This window comes from Papio anubis, chromosome 3 (genome assembly GCF_008728515.1).
Source record: "Papio anubis isolate 15944 chromosome 3, Panubis1.0, whole genome shotgun sequence".
Taxonomy (NCBI): Eukaryota; Metazoa; Chordata; class Mammalia; order Primates; family Cercopithecidae; genus Papio; species Papio anubis.
Window position 1 is genome coordinate 24,597,092 of NC_044978.1, and position 18,090 is coordinate 24,615,181.

An 18,090-nucleotide genomic window follows, 5' to 3' on the forward strand; every position below is an offset into this window, starting at 1 on the left:
TCAAGTGAAGTGACATTTAATCAAAATTTTCACTGAGTAGGAAAAAGGTGAAGAGTAGGAAAAAAGCATGTCTAGGCAGAAGAAAACAATGTGTAAAAGCCCTGAAGTGCTAAGGAACATGACATATTTGACAAACTCACAGAGAAGCGCCTTTGTGGTTGACATTCAGAGTTTTATTTCAATTGTAAGAGTAATGAGAAATCACTAAAGGACCTTAAGCAGTATAGAAGCCATAATACAAAGAATGGATAGAAGAGAAGCAAAAGTGGAGGTGTGAAGGTTGCTGCAAGGTAAACAGTAGTTGAGCTTGTGTGACGTGAACTGGTGACAAATTGGGAACTGGGAGACTGAATATGTACAAGTGTACAATGGCCAGATCCTATATTAATGCTTTGACCCACAGACTGCAACAATCAGCCCAGGAAGCCGAATCACAACCTCTGCAGCAGCTGATCCCAGATGGTCAAGATTTAGTCAAGAACTACTAGTGTCCTTTCTATCCCTCCTCCCCTGATTCTAACTTAGGACTAACTGAAGAAACCACATATACTCCCCAAATTAAATAGGATATCCTGCTTCTAGATAGCCTGCCTTCAGCTTTCCCAGGCCAACCATCTCCAGTCACATCACACCTAAAGCCTTCCCTGTTTCTCACAATGAAGCTTTCCAGATTCTCTGCCTGTCTTGGTCCCCTGCCAAACTCAAGTGATGCTGGCTGACTCCCTTGCTATGTAAACTCTGAATAAATAGCCCTGGCTTGATCTCATTTGAGTGGTTGTCTTCTATTTTTCTTTTTTCCCTCAGGAGTATGATAATTAAGTGTAAAGCAGTAATTGGGGCTAAAGGAATGGATGAAACAGAGCAGGAGAGAGAAGAGATACATTTTATTACACCTTGAAGGGTACAACAGCCTGCTTAGGGGCAGAGGGTCAGCTGAGGATTTAGTGGAAATAAGTATGGTGCCCTGGAATTGAAGGGAAGGGACTTTTGCAGGCCAAGTAGCCAGCTGCTAAATTCTGCTGTGAAATCAGGAAGAAGACTAAAATTTGTCAATTAATTTAGAAAGATCAGACTGGGCGCAGTGGCTCAAACCTGTAATCCCAGTACTTTGGGAGGCCGAGGCAGATGGATCACCTGAGGTCAGGAGTTCAAGACCAGCCTGGCCAACATGGTGAAACCCTGTCTCTACTAAAAATACAAAAACTAGCTGGGTGTGGTGGCGCATGCCTGTAATCCCAGCTACTCAGGAGGCTGAGGCAGGAGAATCGCTTGAACCCAGGAGGCAGAGGTTGTGGTGAGCTGAGATAGAATCATTGCAATCCAGCCTGGGCGACAAGAGCGAAACTCCATCTCAAAAAAAAAAAAAATTAGTAAGATAAGGATAATTCTAAAGGAGATGTAAGACAGATTAAAGTGGATTTAGATGTGAATGCAAAATAATGAATCGGGGACAATGAGTACAGAAAAATCATGAGTATTGACAAAGGGGTGTGTGGATGTGTATATGTGTGTCTTGTTTGTTTTAATATATAGGCTTATCACCATTTAAACTTTCAATTTGACATGATGATCCAGAGAGGTAAAGGTGTAAGTGGCAGCTTGAAATTCCTAAGAAATCTTAGGGAGAGAATGGTACCCACAGCACATATGAAGGACTGGCCATGCCTTCCGTGATACCAAGAAGGAAGAGGAAGATGGGGGTGGGTAAGGGGGGGAATGGATTAGATGGGATTTATGCTAAAAAGAAATTTTAGATTCCTGAACAACATGGTAGAGAGCAGCTAGTTTAGCTAACTATGGAAAGAATTGTTACACATTTTGTAAGGAGAAATCAGTTTTTGAAATGACGAAAACTGGCCGGGCGTGGTGGCTCACGCCTTTAATCCCAGCATTTTAGGAGGCCGAGGTGGGCAGATCACCTGAGGTCAAGAGTTCAAGACCCGCCTGGCCAACATGGTGAAACCCCATCTCTACTAAAAATACAAAAAAATTAGACGGGCGTGGTGGTATGCACCTGTAATCCCAGCTACTTGGGAGGCCGAGCCAGAATTGCTTGAAACTGGGAGGCAGAGGTCGCAGTGAGCCGAGATCGTGCCACTGTACTACACTCCAGCCTAGGCAACAAGAGTGAAACTCTGTCTCAAAAGAAAAGAAAAGAAAAGAAAACTTTGAAACTCTGGAACATTGTATACATACTTTGTTCAGACGAATATACAATTATCTTAATGTTTATAATATAAACATCACTATATTTATGTATTTGATATATAAATGTATAAGTAAATATATTTATCATTAAGGCACCATAATCTTTTTTTTTTTTAAGGCGGAGTCTCACTCTGTCTCTCAGACTGGAGTGCAGTGGTGTGATCACAGCTTACTGCAGCCTCAACCCCTCGGCTCAAGCAATCCTCCCACCTCAGCCTCCTGAGTAGCTGGAACTACAGGTATGCACCACCATGCCAGCTAATGTATTTTTTGTAGAGACAGTGTCTTGCAATGTTGCTCAGGCTATTCTCAAACTCTTGGTCTTAAAAGATCCTCCCACCTCAGACTCCCAAAGTGCTGGGTTTACAAGTGTGAGCCACTGTGGCCGGCTGGCATCATAATCTTTACAGAAAAGTTTTATCTCATCAGTAAATTAGGGACATTAGGGATTTCCTCCAAGCATGACCTTTGGACACTGGGCTGTGATTAATTTAGAAAAGAGTAATTTTCTGTATTTCATTTAGCTTTATGCAATACGGCCTGCAGATATTTCAGCCCTCACAGGAATGTCCCATATTTAACGCAGTTCTTGGGCCATTCATATTAAGCAAAGGTTTGTACCTTACGCTTTAGGGGCTACATCTTGTCTTCAAGGAGCTCATATTTCAATACTGACAAAAATCTAAAGAAACAAAGTCGAATGTGATAAATGGCTTTAAAAGCCTACTGCTAAAAGTGCTGTGACTGTTAGGAGGATTGAAGATTATTTTAAACTAACTGAATTCAGGTGGGCCTCATGAGGAAAATGGGATTTATGAGAACTCTCAAGGAGGCAGAGAGTTTGGACTTGATGAGAGAAGGAATTCCTAGAAGAGGAAATATCTCCACCACAGAGATAGAAAATCATAGTTCCATCCTAGAAATATTAGAAAATAAATCTGAAAATGTGTGTATGTGTCTAGTGAGAACAAGTATTAAATTTATTATATTAAATTAAAAGATAATAAGTAAAAGCTTCATTTCATTTCATCTTTCTTTTTTGTTTTTCTTTTTTTGTGAGACATGGTCTCGCTCTGTCACCCAGGCTGGAGTGCAATGGCGTGATCTTGGCTCACTGCAACCTTCGCCTCCTAGGTTCAAGTGATTCTCCTGCCTCAGCTTCCTGAGCAGCTGGGATTACAGGTGCCTGCCACAACATCTGGCTAATTTTTGTATTTTCAGTAGAGATGGCATTTCACCGTGTTGGTCAGGCTGGTCTCGAACTCCCAACCTCAAGCCATCTGCCCGCCTTGACCTCCCAAAGTGCTGGGATTATAGGCGTGAGCCACCACTCCCAGCCTATTTTACTTCTTTTAGCAAAATTATGAGTCTGGGCATGATGGATCACGCCTGTAACCCTAGCACTTTGGGAGGCCGAGGCAGGCATATCACTTGAAGTCAGGAGTTCGAGACCAGTCTGGCCAACATGGTGAAAACCTGTCTCTACTAAAACTACACAAATTAGTTGGGTGTGGTGGTGCAAACCTGTAATGCCAACTACTTGGGAGGCTGAGGCAGGAGAATTACTTGAGCCCAAAAGGCGGAGGCTGCAGTGAGCTGAGATTGCACCACTGCCCTCTAGCCTGGGCGACAGAGCAAGACTCCATCTCAAAAACAAAACAAAACAAAGCAAACAAACAAACAAACAAAAACACTTATGAAGTGCCTGCTGTATTGCAGGCACTTTTTTTGGCGGAAGATACAAAGATAAGTAAAACCTACCCTCGGGCTTCGGGGAATTGACAGCATGCAGAGGGAAGAGGGGAGGACTGCAGTCAGTTAACACTTTCTAATGCCGGGCGTTAAGGATTTTAACAGAAGTATGTAAATAGTGCTCTGAGAGCAAAAGTGGGCATATCTCTTGTAATTAGTAGGGGTATTAAAATCAGAGGTTTCCTAAAGGATGAATGATACTGAGAGCAAAAGTGAAAAAATTTTCCTTTTAGGTAAAAGCATAGCTTGAAGAACAGCTAAGAGGTGAAGAATGGACTGATTTTAAAGTAATAATAAGTCTAACTACTATTTATTTAGCACTTACTATGCGCCAAGTATTGTTATCATAGGGTAAGGGCCATAACACGTTCCATCTTATAGATCTGGAAGTGGAGGGAAGCTCAGAGAGAATAAATGACTTACCAACAATGATCACAGAGAGTGAGCTATGTGGCCAGAGCTTGAATCCAGTTGGTCCAAACACAGTCTTAACTCTTATGCCCTCTGGGGCAGGCAAAGGGGAAAGAATCAGGTAACAGATGAAACTGGAAAGGCATATGTTGTAAGGTGTTGTTTGTCAAATTATTGTTATTATTTTGTGTTCCATTTGACCTACAGCGGGATAACTGAGATCAGGACTGAAACACATTCACTGGATTCAGAAGGAGGAAGTCATAATGAACCTTCCCCAGAAAGAAAAAGGGGAGAATGTGTTGAAAATAGTTGGGAGGAAAGAAAACAGCTGCCTTTTCCAAAAATGTGGCTTTGAAGAGATGAAGAGAACATGGGTTGGTCACTTGAGAGCACTATGGAGTCAATGGTGGAACTCTTTTCTTTCTTTCCTTCTCTTCCTCCCTCTTTTTCTTTCTTCTCTCCCTCTCTGTTTCTTTCTTCTCTCCTTCTTTCTTTCTCTTCCCCTTCCTTCCTTCCTCCCTCCCTCCCTTTCTCTCTTTCTCTTTCTTTTCTTTTCTCTTTCTCTCTCTTTCTTTCCCTGTTTCTTTTCCTTCTTTCTTTCCTTTTCTCTTCCCTTCTCTTTCTTCTCTCCCTCTCTCTTTGTTTCTTCTTCTCTGCTTTCTTTTCTCCTTTCTTTCTTTCTCTCTTTCTTTCCTTTTTTCTTCCCTTCTCTCTCTTCTCTTCCTCTCTTTCTGTCTTCTTTCTTTCTTTGTTTCATTTCTTCTCTTTCTCTTCCTTTCTGTCTTTGTCTCTTTCATCTGTCTTTTTTTTTAAAGATAAAATAGATCAGTGCTGACATATTGAACATTCTGGGGGAGCAAGGGAGTATAATTGCTAGATCAAGGTACTTGAGGTTAGGGAGATTACCCATATCCAAGAGAGGTATCTTTTATTGAAAGACTAGGGTCCACATACAGTGGCTCATGCCTATAATCCCAGCACTTTGGGAGGCCAAGGTTGGAGGATTGCTTGAGCCCAGAAGGTCAAGACCAGACTGGCAGCAAAGTTAGACCCTGTCTCTACAAAAAATCTTAAAATTAGCCAAGCATGGTGTCATACACCTGTAGTTTCACATACTTGGAAGGCTGAGGCAGGAGGATAAACTGAGCCCAAGACTTTGAGGCTACAATGAACTATGATCACACCACGGCACCCAGCCTGGGTGACAGAATGAGATCCTATCTCAAAAAAAAAAAAAAAAAAAAAAAAAAAGACTAGGAAGGGAACACAAAAGAAGCATTGTAGATGTAGATGTCTGTAGCTTCAGGGTAAGGTTGGATTTCCAGGCTCAATGACCTCCTATTTCACCATGAAGTAAGAGGAGTTATCTTTTGCTGTGAGTTGAAAGAGGAGATTAAGAAGTGTAAAGAAACTAGAGGTTATTAGTTTGAAATAATAGTTGAATAGGAATATGAAGCGCGGAAGAGTTCTTCCCAGAGAACCCAGCTAAAGTTGGAGATGAAGTGCTCCACGAAGGTAGAGATTCTATGCTGAAAGCAGAGTTGGGTTTCAGTTAAACTCAACAGGTGGAGAGAATGGAGTGAGAAGGATGAAGATGCTAGGATAATTGCAGGAAGAGTTGGGAAGCAGGGCAGGTTTGGTTAAGGGGTTCAGATGCTCATGACTGAAAGGGGGTAAGAATAAGGCAGAAAATAGGAAACTAGAAGCAAAGTTTGAATAGCAAGTGAGGGTGACAAGAGAGTGTTAGCTGGACTCAATTAAAAATAATGTATTAAAAGATACTTTTTCCAAAAATCTTTTCATAGTCATTACCTCTGGAACATGAAAATGGGCAATAGGGTAGGATGGGGAACTTGTACTTTTGACTTTACATTCTATGCTGTTAGAAATATATTCTACACCATGAACATGTGTTACAATTGTTATTAAAAAGCTAGCTAGACCGGGCGCGGTGGCTCACGCCTGTAATCCCAGCACTTTGGGAGACCGAGACGAGCAGATCACCTGAGGTCAGGAGTTCGAGACCAATCTGACCAACATGGAGAAACTCTATCTTTACTGAAAATACAAAATTAGCCGGGTATGGTGGTGCATGCCTGTAATCCCAGCTACTCGGGAGGCTGAGGCAGGAGAATCATTTGAACCCGGAAGGTGGAGGCTGTGGTGAGCTGAGATGGCACTATCACACTCCAGCCTGGGCAACAAGAATGAAAACTCCGTCTCAAAAAATAAAAATTAAAAAAAAAAAAAAAGTGAGTAGAGTATATATTGATGGGGTATGTAGTTATCTAGAGTACATATTAATTAAGTAATTTTTTAGAGATAGGGTCTAGACTGGAGTGCACAATCATAGCTCACTGCAGCCTCAAACTCTTGGGCTCAAATGATCCTCCCTGGAGGCCTCAGCTCCCCAAACAGCTAGGACTAGAGGGACACGCCACCATGCCGTACTAATTTTTTTTTTTTTTTTTGGTAGAGACAAGATTTAATCATGTTGTCCAGACTGGTCTTGAACTTCTGCACTCAAGCAATCCACCTATCTCCGCCTCCCAAAGTGCTAAGATTATAGGCATGAGCCACTGGACCTGGCCTTAGAGTACATACTTATAGATAAAAGCATTGATGTGGTGAGATTTTACTATTGGAAGGGAGAAGTCATTCCAGTCTTAAGTTGCGACCTCATTTTCCACTCTAGGGCCCTCACATTAACCTGTAGACTTGCATTTCCTGACACCCCTTCTCTTGCTCTCCTTCACTCTAAATCACTTAGGACTGAAGGTGATGCCAAAATGTTTTTAAGAAAAAAAATCAAGGAAATGAACTGCATACAGCATGGATTTTTCTGCGTAATTAATTCAGTTGCGTAGGCTGGGATCATTGAGGATGACCCTAGGAGCTGGAAAAATTGACTGAGTAAAGATAATATGACATTCCTATTAAATGAGCTAAAGGTCTGAACACTCTAATAAAGGGTTCATCTGGAAAACTTTCAAAGTCAATTGTTTACCTTACCTATCCTTTTACGAAGTCTTACTTGATCCTAACTGATCAAATAACCACATGTGATTTTATCTAAAGCATCCAAAAAATTAGAGGGGGAGAAATGAAATGGGTGTTTTGCCTTAGAGTCCACTACCTAGGTTTACAGTACATTGACCCAGTTACCAAAGTGCCTTTGTTGCAAAACATATAAAAAATGGGAAAGTATTTAGGACAGTGAGAATTATGTTATCAGATCTGAAGGTAGCACTTGTTATTATAGTGCTGGTTGAGCAAGGTCTTGAAAAATCATCTAATGTTTATCTTACATTAACTCTTACAGTAGATTCCAACAGGTGACTTTTAAGCATTCTTCAAAGAACTGTAGCTGGAATGTAGAACTAGTCTAAAACTGAGAAAATGGATGCTGTAACGCAAGCAGTTTCATAAGCTATCAGTCAACTTTTGTAAAGGGTTGCTATTATTAAGTAGTTTGCAAAGCTTTAATTACATTTCCTTTTGGTTTACAAACTTGATTTATAAGTCAAAATTTCCCTCAACTTTAAAAATTCAAATTTCACTACTCATGCTTACTTGTAACACTGGTTTTTATGGTATGTGATTTGAGGATAATCTGTGGTTATCTAAAGACTTGTGTTTATATTTTGAAAGGTGTCTTTCTTTGTATATGCAGGAATTCTCTTGCTATTGTGAAATGTGTCCTCTCCTCTTTGTTATTTATGAAGGAGTGCTGGAAAAATCTGGGGTGTCTCTATTCCTCTTAAGCACAGATTTTTACCATTGTTTTATACATGACACTGAAATGCCCTGCTGGAAGCATTATCAACACACACCAAAGGATATTTTAACACAGAACATCTTTTTAAAGCATGTTTCAATCACCATTAATTGGCTTCTCAGTAAACCTCCTACTGTATCTTTCTGGATTCCTCCACCAAAGCTATTTTTTTGTATTTTGATAACAAAGATTAATTTGTTACAGATATAGGCATAGAGAACTTGACATTTTTTGTCTCAGTCCTTTTGATAAATGTTTCTTACTAAATTGCTCCTCCTTCATTTAATTTTCTACTACAGGGCTTTCCCTGGCTTTGAAAAGCATGCATTAAACAATAGACATAGCAACGGTTCTTTCCACTGAATGAAGGGAACCATAAAAGCTACTCTACAGGCCAACTGAATAAGCTAATTTAGCCATTGCCTGTGTATGTTAACCAGATGAGGGATATTTCTGTGACATTTTTTAAGGAAGATATATCTTTAATGAATTAATGAGCTTGAAATACTTACAATGGAATGCCAAACTGTGTATTTTTTAGTATGAAGTAACTTAAACTTGGACAGTGTTTGAAGTTAGCTGATTGAAGCAGTATTACCAGTAATCGTGGTGGTGTAAAAGTATTTAGCAAGTGTAAAAACAAGAAAAGGGAGGTGCAAAACTCTACCAGAATTTATCCTTAAGATGTGACTATCAAGGTCACTACTATTGGTGAGACTGGAAAGCTGCCATTTCATTAGTGTTAAGTTTACTTTATCTATTAAAAGAAATATTTTCAGAAAAAAATAAACCCTGAGGGCCGGGTGTGGTGGCTCACATCTGAAATCCCAGCACTTTGGAAGGCCAAGGCAGGTGGATCACTTGAGGCTAGGAGTTCGAGACCAGCCTGCGCAACATGGGGAACCCTCATCTCTACAAAAAATACAAAAATTACCCAAGAGTGGTGGCACATGCCTGTAGTCCCAGCTACTTGGGGGGCTGAGGTGGGAGGATCACTTGAGCCCGGGAGGTTGGGTCTGCAACGAGCTGAGATCACATCATTGCACTCCAGCCTGGGTGACAGAGCAAGACCCTGGGGGAGAGGGGAGAGTGGAGAGGAGACAGGAGTTGAGGGAGGGGGAGGAGAGGAGGAGAGGAGGAGAGGAGAAGAGGAAAAGAAAACCCTGAAGTATTGATGGTAGTTCATTGATGGTATGATGTTGGGTGAATACGTCCAAATGCTTTCATACACACTGGGCTTAATAGGGGAATCGGCTTATTCTGCATAACATCCACAATAATATTAGCCCCCATATAGCTGTTACTCAGATTCAACAGTTATCAAGATTTTCCTACATTGTCCTCGTCTGTCTAATTTTCTTCCTTAGCTATTAAAGTAATTCTCAAAAGTCATGTCATTCATTTCACTCTTTCATTTATTGGTATGCATCTCTAAAGTCTTGACATTGCCATAAGCCATTATCACATGTTACAAACTGTGAAGAAACATTCTCTGGTATATCTAATTTGGAACATCGCCTAAGTGTAGCAAAACTATTTTTGGTCAGAAATACCTCAGGGGAAGGGTACTCGTGAATGGAGAGGTATACATCTCCTCTGAAGGCAATTGTGTTTGCGCAATTTTCTTCTCATGGTCAAATTAACTGAAGGAAAAAGAGAGAAATATTAAGAGCATTTTTCAGAGGCTTAATTGTTGTTTAATCTAGACAATTCAAACATATTTTGGAGCCAAACTAGACTGTGGTTATTCGCAATTTGTTCAAATGTGATTATAAAATTAAAAATCAATGTGATGCATATACAAAAGGGGTGTTCCTAACAGTTAATGTTAATAGCAAGATCTTCTTTTACTCTTATTTATTTTTCTATTAACATCATTAAGCAATATAGCAACATCTTAATAGTAATATCCTCCTCCTTTTACATGATTTTTTCCTAAATACTCCTAGATCTTTTTTTATGTAGTAAATTAATCACAAATATTTTGTAAGAACATTGTCCAAGCTACTCTGTATTTCCGAAAAGTATAAATGGTTTGAATACTGACTGCCGTGAACAATGAGAAGGGATCAAGCTGCTTTCTCAGAGTTGCTGACTTGGAACTTTTTCTTATTTATGTAAAAGAACAGATCGGGGACATCATTTGAAATAAACTCACAGTGATCAAACTTCTAATTCACTAAAAAGCAAAGTCTGAATTTTTAACAAGTAATGCATCATTTTCTTTTCTAACTGAAGAAGTATATTATCAAGTGAATAATCTAACATATTTGGATGTAAATATTACCATCTTTTTATTTAAAGTTGGGTTTGTGGTTTTCCTGAGTCAGAAAACTTTAACTTTCTAATTTTTTTTCCTGTTCTTTTCTTCCTTTTTTCCTTCCCTCTTTTCTCTCTCTCTTTCTTTCTTTCTTTTTAACTTACCAGTTCTTTGAAATCTTAGCTATTTGGTTTTGAAGTAAATGTACATTAGAATACTTTTGTGTACTAAATTTCTGTTGGTTAAGTACAATACAGTTGATATCATCTTTGAAAATGTGTCAAGTAAATTAATATTATGTATCTTTACCATACATATTTTTGATGCTTTTTAGCTCTATAAGCATAATAATAATAAAAACTGCACTTGTTTTAAGTGACATTCCTAGTTACATAATTAGAAATAACAGCTATTGAAATTTTAAAATTTCATCTGCATTTTGTTGCATTATGCTTTTTGCATGTTAATTCAGTCCCTACTCTGGGCAGCAACATACTTTTTAAATAAACTGCTTTGGAATTTGCATTTTACCTAAAAATCTATAGATTTATTTACCTTTATAATGAATAGACGAACATTTCTGTTTCATTTTACTTGTAAAGACAACATCATCTGCAATAGCTTAGAGATCTATTTTCTTTGCATTTAGAAAAAATAGTGGTAAAATACTTATCATTTCGAAGTCTGGCTGTTAATATTGAAATAATACACCCAACAGGATAGACAGCATACTTTCAAAATCCTACACATTTATCCCCAATACTACTAACTGCAAGCACACCTAAGTGGTTTTCAGATAAACACAATCACGCTCAGAGACCCAGGGATGCAAAGAGGCAAAACAAGTTACTTGTACAAATATATCAAAGGCCTACCTGGTCTGTGTCCGCTGATAAGGAGAAGACTCATAATACAAATACAAAATGCAAAAAGGAATTGCTGAAATTTCATTTTCCTACCGCACAGAAGTGGAGCGATGACTCTCAATGTAAACCGAACGATCTGTAAATAGTCTGTGCAATATCCGTGTGGCTGTCTTCACATTCTAATGACAAACCTCAGAGAACTGCCAGCTGTGTTTTGCAGGAAGGTTAATGATCACATCAGACAAGGTTGCCGGTGCTCGGTGCTGTGGTCAGAGCCTCCCTCAGCCTCAAACCCCTCCTCCATTCCTCTTCTCCTTTCCCCTCGGCCACTCCCCTTTATTTCCATAAGCAAATATCGGTGAAATAAACCATTCAAGCATGCTCTAACTTTAGTGGCAGTGTACTCTGAAAGCTCCAAGAAGAGAATGACTTAAATCCAATCTGGATATGAAGAAATACGTAAAACAAGACGTGACACTGCCTGCTCCCCTTACCATTTGCATCTGTTTAAACTTTGCCCATATTGGTCCCACGTGCAGAAACCAGTGGAAATGACAGGAAGTCTCTCTTTTGTCTTCTTCAGAAGGAATTCTGAAGCTCTAACATAAGAGTCCCAAATGCTTTGTGGCAGAACATGTGCTGAAATGCTTTATCTTTACCAAACTTACTACAAAGTGGTGCCTGTTTACACTAACTCTCCAAATTGCCTCATTCATGTGGGTTTGTATCAGTAAAGATTTTGGGAATTTAGAATGTTTTGAAATAAATCTGCAAAACACTTACATTTATATGAATATTTTGTAAAGTGCAATTTTAAAAGTAACAGAGATTATTTTCATCTGCAAATGTCCGGATTTTAAAAAAGGAAGTTAAGGCAAGCCACAAACTCATGAAATCTGTGTTCGGTTAAAAATTTATATGTGGTGGAATACCAGGCTAACATACCACAGTCACAGAAATTGGAGATGGAGAAAAAAAGCCTTAGTTCATCTCCCAATGAATTCAGAAAACACAAAAACAGTCTAGCCTTGTCTTTTGCACACATGCACCAAGATCTCTTTTTGTTTCAAGAGCTCCCTTATATGTCAGATACAGCTGTTATAAATGGAAATGACTATACTTATTATGTAAGTATAATAAATTCCATTTATAACAGTTATATCGAACATATTTTAGGTAAAACGCAAAATGCCAAAAGAATAGTGTAGATATGCCCTGAAACACAAGGACAGCCAAAGTACTAACTCTAAAGCATGTGTAATTTGTTTTGAACTGTTAGGAATTTTGTTGTATTTGGCTTCTTTCCACTTGGGTAGTTGATACATAACCTTGGGCTTCCTGAGGTTTGCATTTAATGCACAATTTATCTTGATTTTATAAGTCAATCTGTAAATTTCCCTGCCTGTCTAGTTAGGCATGGAGTTTATAGTAGGTAATGGCATACAAAAATTCTTAAAATCTCTTTATTGAAGTCTTGAGAATATATTGACCTGTTTGGGAACTAGAAGCATAGTGTTAAAGTGTCCTACTTTACCATGCTGTACATCGTTTCATAAAATCAATGGAACATAATAGAGTTTGAACTCATGATATAAAACTGACTTATGAATGGCAAAGAGTTTATTCAGATTTTTAAATCCCTCCCCCTTTCCCGCCCCAGTCTTCTTAGTACAGCACTCAGGAAAACAGCGTGCTAACAAAGTTGAATGTTAAATCAATAAGAGATCAATATAGATTTTGGCACTATATTTTCAGGCCAACTTTCAAGTCTATTCAAAGGTGTAGTAGTGAATCTTCTTTATAGATAAGATAGAGACCGACCACAGACAGCAAATATTGACTAACATTTTTATATTTCATTACCAGGTGATCAACAATGAATTCCTAGAATGTCAGTAATATACACCGGGGCTGTGGAAGATACAAATCTCCACTGATCAGGACAGAGCACACTGTTATACTTAAGTCATGTAACCACATAGAACATCATTTTTCTCACTAAAAAAATAGATATGATAAAATACCTGGATTTCTACCTGAAAGAGTGATTATGTATTAAACTCATAAAAATTTAGACATGATTTATTTACATGTTTTAAAATTATTCTTTCCAAAAACAAAGAAAAAGATGTTGCTTAACTAGTTGACTTTTGGAGTATAGTAATAACATGATTATACAGTCAATGGGCAAACTGAAATGTTAGACATGGAGGTATAATGAAAAGTGATCCAGCATTTCTGTGGAATGTGAGTCAACAATAGCAATAAATCATTCATCTTAGTACTGAATAACTAGGTGTGGAGAAATATTGGTAGGAAAATGTCAGAACAATGCAACTGGCTCTGCAAACAGCACTTTTAGCCTGCAAGTATAAGAGAACAAGGAATCTTCTTTGTTTACATGAACACAAACCTAGACTTCCACCCTACAGACAGCTTTTGTGAGGGAGGCAAGCACTGTGCCCCGGGCCAAATCCTATGTTAAGTGTGTTGCATATGTTACTTCGCATAATCCTCCCAAAAAACACTCTGAAGTATCATGCCTCCCTGTTTACTAGATGAGAAAACTGACAGCTGAAGAGGTGTAGCCTCAAAGGGCTAGATGACTGGAAGAAGAATAGATGGGATCCAAATTCCATAATCTCAGCCCTCAAACATTTTGCTATCCTCCCGTTTAAGGCTCAAATCCTGGTTCTTATTAAAAAAAAAAAAAAAAAGCTATTGAAGCTATTATAAAACAAAAGATAAGTTAACAATATATTTCTTGTACGAGGTTGAATATTGTGCCCCATAAAATTTATGTCCATCTGGAACCCAAAATGTGGCCTTATTTTGAAATAGGGTCATTGCAAATGTAATCAGTTAAGACTGAAGTCATACTGGAGTAGGGTGGGTCCTAAATCCAATATGGCGGCTGTCCTTATAGGAAAAGGAAGAGACAGAGACACAGAGGGAATGGTGGGGAGGAGCTCTGTGATGATAGAGGCAAAGATGAGAGTTATGCTGCCATGAGCCAAGGAACCAATGCCAAGGATAGCCAGCAACCACCAGAAGTTAGGGGAGAGGCATGGAACGAAATCATCCTCTGAGTTTCCAAAAATCAACACTACTGACACTTTGATTTTGGACTTCCAGCCTCCTGAATTTGAAAGAACAAATTTATGTTGTTTTCAGCCACTCAATTTGTGGCTCTCTAACAGCCCTAGAAAATCAACACATTTCTGTACCTACATATATTCTATAAGGATATAAATATTCTCTATATAATACAATAAAAATACATTTATTTTATAGTAGTATACTATATATGCCAGCTATTTAACAAATGTTATTTTGTTTACACATCATAATTTTATGATGTAAGCTCTGTCTCCATTTTACAGAAAAGGCAGCAAACTCAGAGGATTAAGTGATTTGACCCAAATAAAATCGCTTATAGCAAAGTCAATATGAGGCCCGTGTCTTTCAGTCCTGGGCCTGTTATCCCTTTGATTTGGATCTTGTGCCCCAACTTTTCCTAGGAGATCCTTCCCAATTGATCTCATCTTTGCCACTTGCATCTTCAGTCTTTCCTTCTTTACTGCATCCCACTCTCCCTGTAAAAATACTCTTTCCAACCTAAAATTTCTCTCCCGTTGCCCATTATCATTCATTCAGCTAGATGTCTGAAATAGAGTCCAAGCATTAAACTAACCTTCCTTCCCCCCTTCCTCCCTTCCTCCTTTCTCCCTTCCTTCCTGGCCAGGCTGGTCTCGAACTCCTGACCTCAGGTGATCCACCTGCCTCGACCTCCCAAAGTGCTAGGATTACAGGCGTGAGCCATCATGTCCGGCCTAAACTTTCAAGTATGACTTTTTCTGTGGAACTTCACTGCATCCAAATTAGACTACTCTCTGCTCACCTTTTTCTCTTTTCTTGTTTTGTCGTGCTTTGTGTTTCTTTTCTTTTTTCTTTTTATTTTTTTGAGATGGAGTCTGGCTCTGTCACCCAGGCTGGAGTGCAGGGGAACAATCTTGGCTCACTGTAACCTCCGCCTCCTTGGTTAAAGCATTCTCCTGCCTCAGCCTCCCGAGTAGCTGGGATTACAGGCATGTGCCACCACGCCCAGCTAATTTTTCTAATTTTAGTAGAGATGGGGTTTCATCATGTTGGCCAGGCTGGTCTCGAACTCCTGACCTCAGGTGATCTGCCTGTCTCAGCCTCCCAAAGTGCTGAGATTACAGACATGAGTCACTGTGCCCGGCCTTGTGTTTCTTTTCTTTAGAAAAAAATCTGCTGGGTTTGTTCTAATTTTCCTTAATTGAAGTCCTACTAGTTCTACAGGGTTTAATCAATCATTCCAGATCAGTTCAACAAATATTTGTTGGGTACTTAGAGTACTTTTGTGTCCCAGACTTTGTTGTGCATACTAGGGATAAAATCAGGAATCAGACATGCATGTCACTACTCTTGAATATAATGCTTATGCATTAAATTTAATTAGCTAAATTTTCTTATAAATTAATTGAATTTTCTCTATAAGCCTTTCCTGATTCCTACCAACTGAAGTGATTTTAGTCATGTTTCAGGGATCTGGAAATTTTCCTGTTATCATAGCCTTTTCATCACCATAGCATTTAATGCCTCCCTTGTGGGCCATAATACATTCATCCTGGTCTGAAAGTTTCTTGAGCACATATGGAATCCTGCAGAAATAAAAACTCCTTGAATGAAGAAACTTGTTCTTTCCCATTTTAGTGTCTTCTCCAGAGTCTACAAATATTGAATCATATTCAATTAAGTATGAAAATCGTAATATTAAAAAGAATGCATGGGTGAGAACTTAAAACCACTATGGCTCCAGAAACGAAAACTGTAATGACGAAAAAGAATATGTGAAAAATATTTACCTGGAAAAGTGAAAAAGATAAAAAACGAGGTGATTTCAGGAATTAATTACAGTAAGTACTAAGATGGCAGTTTATGGAACTTGACCTAAGTTAAGGGTAGAAACTAGGTTACCTTTCAAGTCTGAAAAGCTGTGTTCTATAACTACACTCTCTAATCTGGGATTTGTCTAACTCTACAGAATGTAAACTTCATGAGGGTAGGAAGTTTTAACTGCTTTCTTCACTGCGATATTTTCAATATCCTACTTGATGAATCAGTAAAATTTCACGCTAACCACACTAGTGTAGTAAAGAAGATCTTAATCTTATCAGGATCCGCTCGTGATTCCTGGTTAGCACACCTGTCTCTATTTGTGGTGGGATTAGCTTCTGCCCTCAGATGGAAGCATTGAAAGCTAATCCTCGTGGAGATAGAATGTGGCTCAATTTAGAGTGTATCTTCTCAAGTGTGTTTCCTATTTGATTCCCGATTGTTTGGATGGTGTTCACTACCCCTTCCCAAAGCTTTGTTTTAACTTCAGGTATCTGCCTGTGGCCTTCTTTGTTTCTGGCTTCCTATTTCTTCCATTTATCTGCTTTCTGACGCTTGCTGGATTTCAGACGACTACGTTTTTCTGCTTTCTGACTCTTGCTGGACAGACCTGGCTTTGGTATGCATTTTTCTTTTGATCCTTTGTTCCATTTTGACCACTTCTTGGTATAGACCAAATAATGCTTTTTAGTTTTCATTCTCTACATTAGTTCTTTTAGGCCTTCCTTCATTCTCCAATTAATTAACTAATCCTTTACTTAATTTTATTATCTAATTAATTCTTAATTAGTTCTCCTAGGCCTACCTAATCTACTGCCATTCTTGGAACTCAAATAGCACCAAGTGGAAAGTTAACAGCCAAAGTTACAGAAAATAGAATCATAGTAAATAAAAAAAAGTCGTTAGTTTTGAAAACTTGTGTGAACTAAATTGGCATTCTCCTTGCTTAGAGGAAATGATGGATTAGATGTGTTGGAGATATCAAATATATAAAATTCAAATACTGAGTGTGGTAAAACATTTATTCAGTACAATGATCATTCAAAAATTTTCCCAGGATCTCCTTGGGCACATGTGCTGGTTGAAAAAACATTACTGATCATAAATGCTGCATCAGCCTAATATCCGAGCCAAAACATACATTTTTGCAAGAAATCATAAGTCCAAAAAAGGCATATACTTTTGAGAGTTTGAATACCTTCCTAACCCTCATATGTCTGGCAAACCTGAGAAAAATAACATAGGAATACTAGTAATAGGTTCTTTATATTGTGTACAGAAATAACAGAGGTAGCAACATACGTGGACTTTCAGACATCCCTACATTGTGGTGATTCTTACCCAGGCTACTTGACTAAAGTGATTGACCAAATGGCGTAAAGAAGACCTTCTGGTATTGTGAGAAAATAAAAGGGATAATGGTGATCTTTAGATGGTTTTCTAATGAAGAACAACTTAGATATAAATAATTCAATTGAATAAAAGAGATCCTAATTAGCAATACTTCTCTTTAAATAAAAAATGTGAGACACATTTGGGTTTATCCTCTCCATCCCCACTGTTAACCTTGTTTATGTGCTTATTTAATCAAAAACAGTCTCAGGAATTTTCATAATAAACCCAAGTGACTCCTAAGCAGCAATTATTGTTTACTGGATAAATTATATAAAATATAAAACTGTGAGTAAACTCTGGGCTGGAATTCTTTAAGTGCATATTTAAGACTTTGAAATACATGAAATTTTGAGTCTTTTTTGAACTACACTGCTTGAATGGCCTAGTGTTTAGCATTAAACAAATAAATCAGAAATTTTGTATTTGAATATTAGGCTTGGTGATTTGGTTCGTGAACAAAAGTGAAGGTAGTTTAGTTTAATGGAAATAGGATGACT

The 18,090-nt window shown here is 38.4% G+C and overlaps 1 protein-coding gene across 1 annotated transcript; it reads right to left on the bottom strand.

Moving 5' to 3' along the window:
- Positions 1-9,256: 9,256 nt before the first annotated feature.
- On the bottom strand, positions 9,257-15,268 carry APELA (apelin receptor early endogenous ligand). Its single transcript, XM_021938918.2, has 2 exons — positions 11,288-15,268; positions 9,257-9,795 (listed from the first exon to the last, which is right to left on the bottom strand). Exons 1-2 carry the CDS (start codon positions 11,361-11,363, stop codon positions 9,707-9,709), a joined length of 165 nt encoding a protein of 54 aa, XP_021794610.2. The 5' UTR covers positions 11,364-15,268; the 3' UTR covers positions 9,257-9,706.
- Between the last annotated feature and the right edge of the window lie 2,822 nt (positions 15,269-18,090).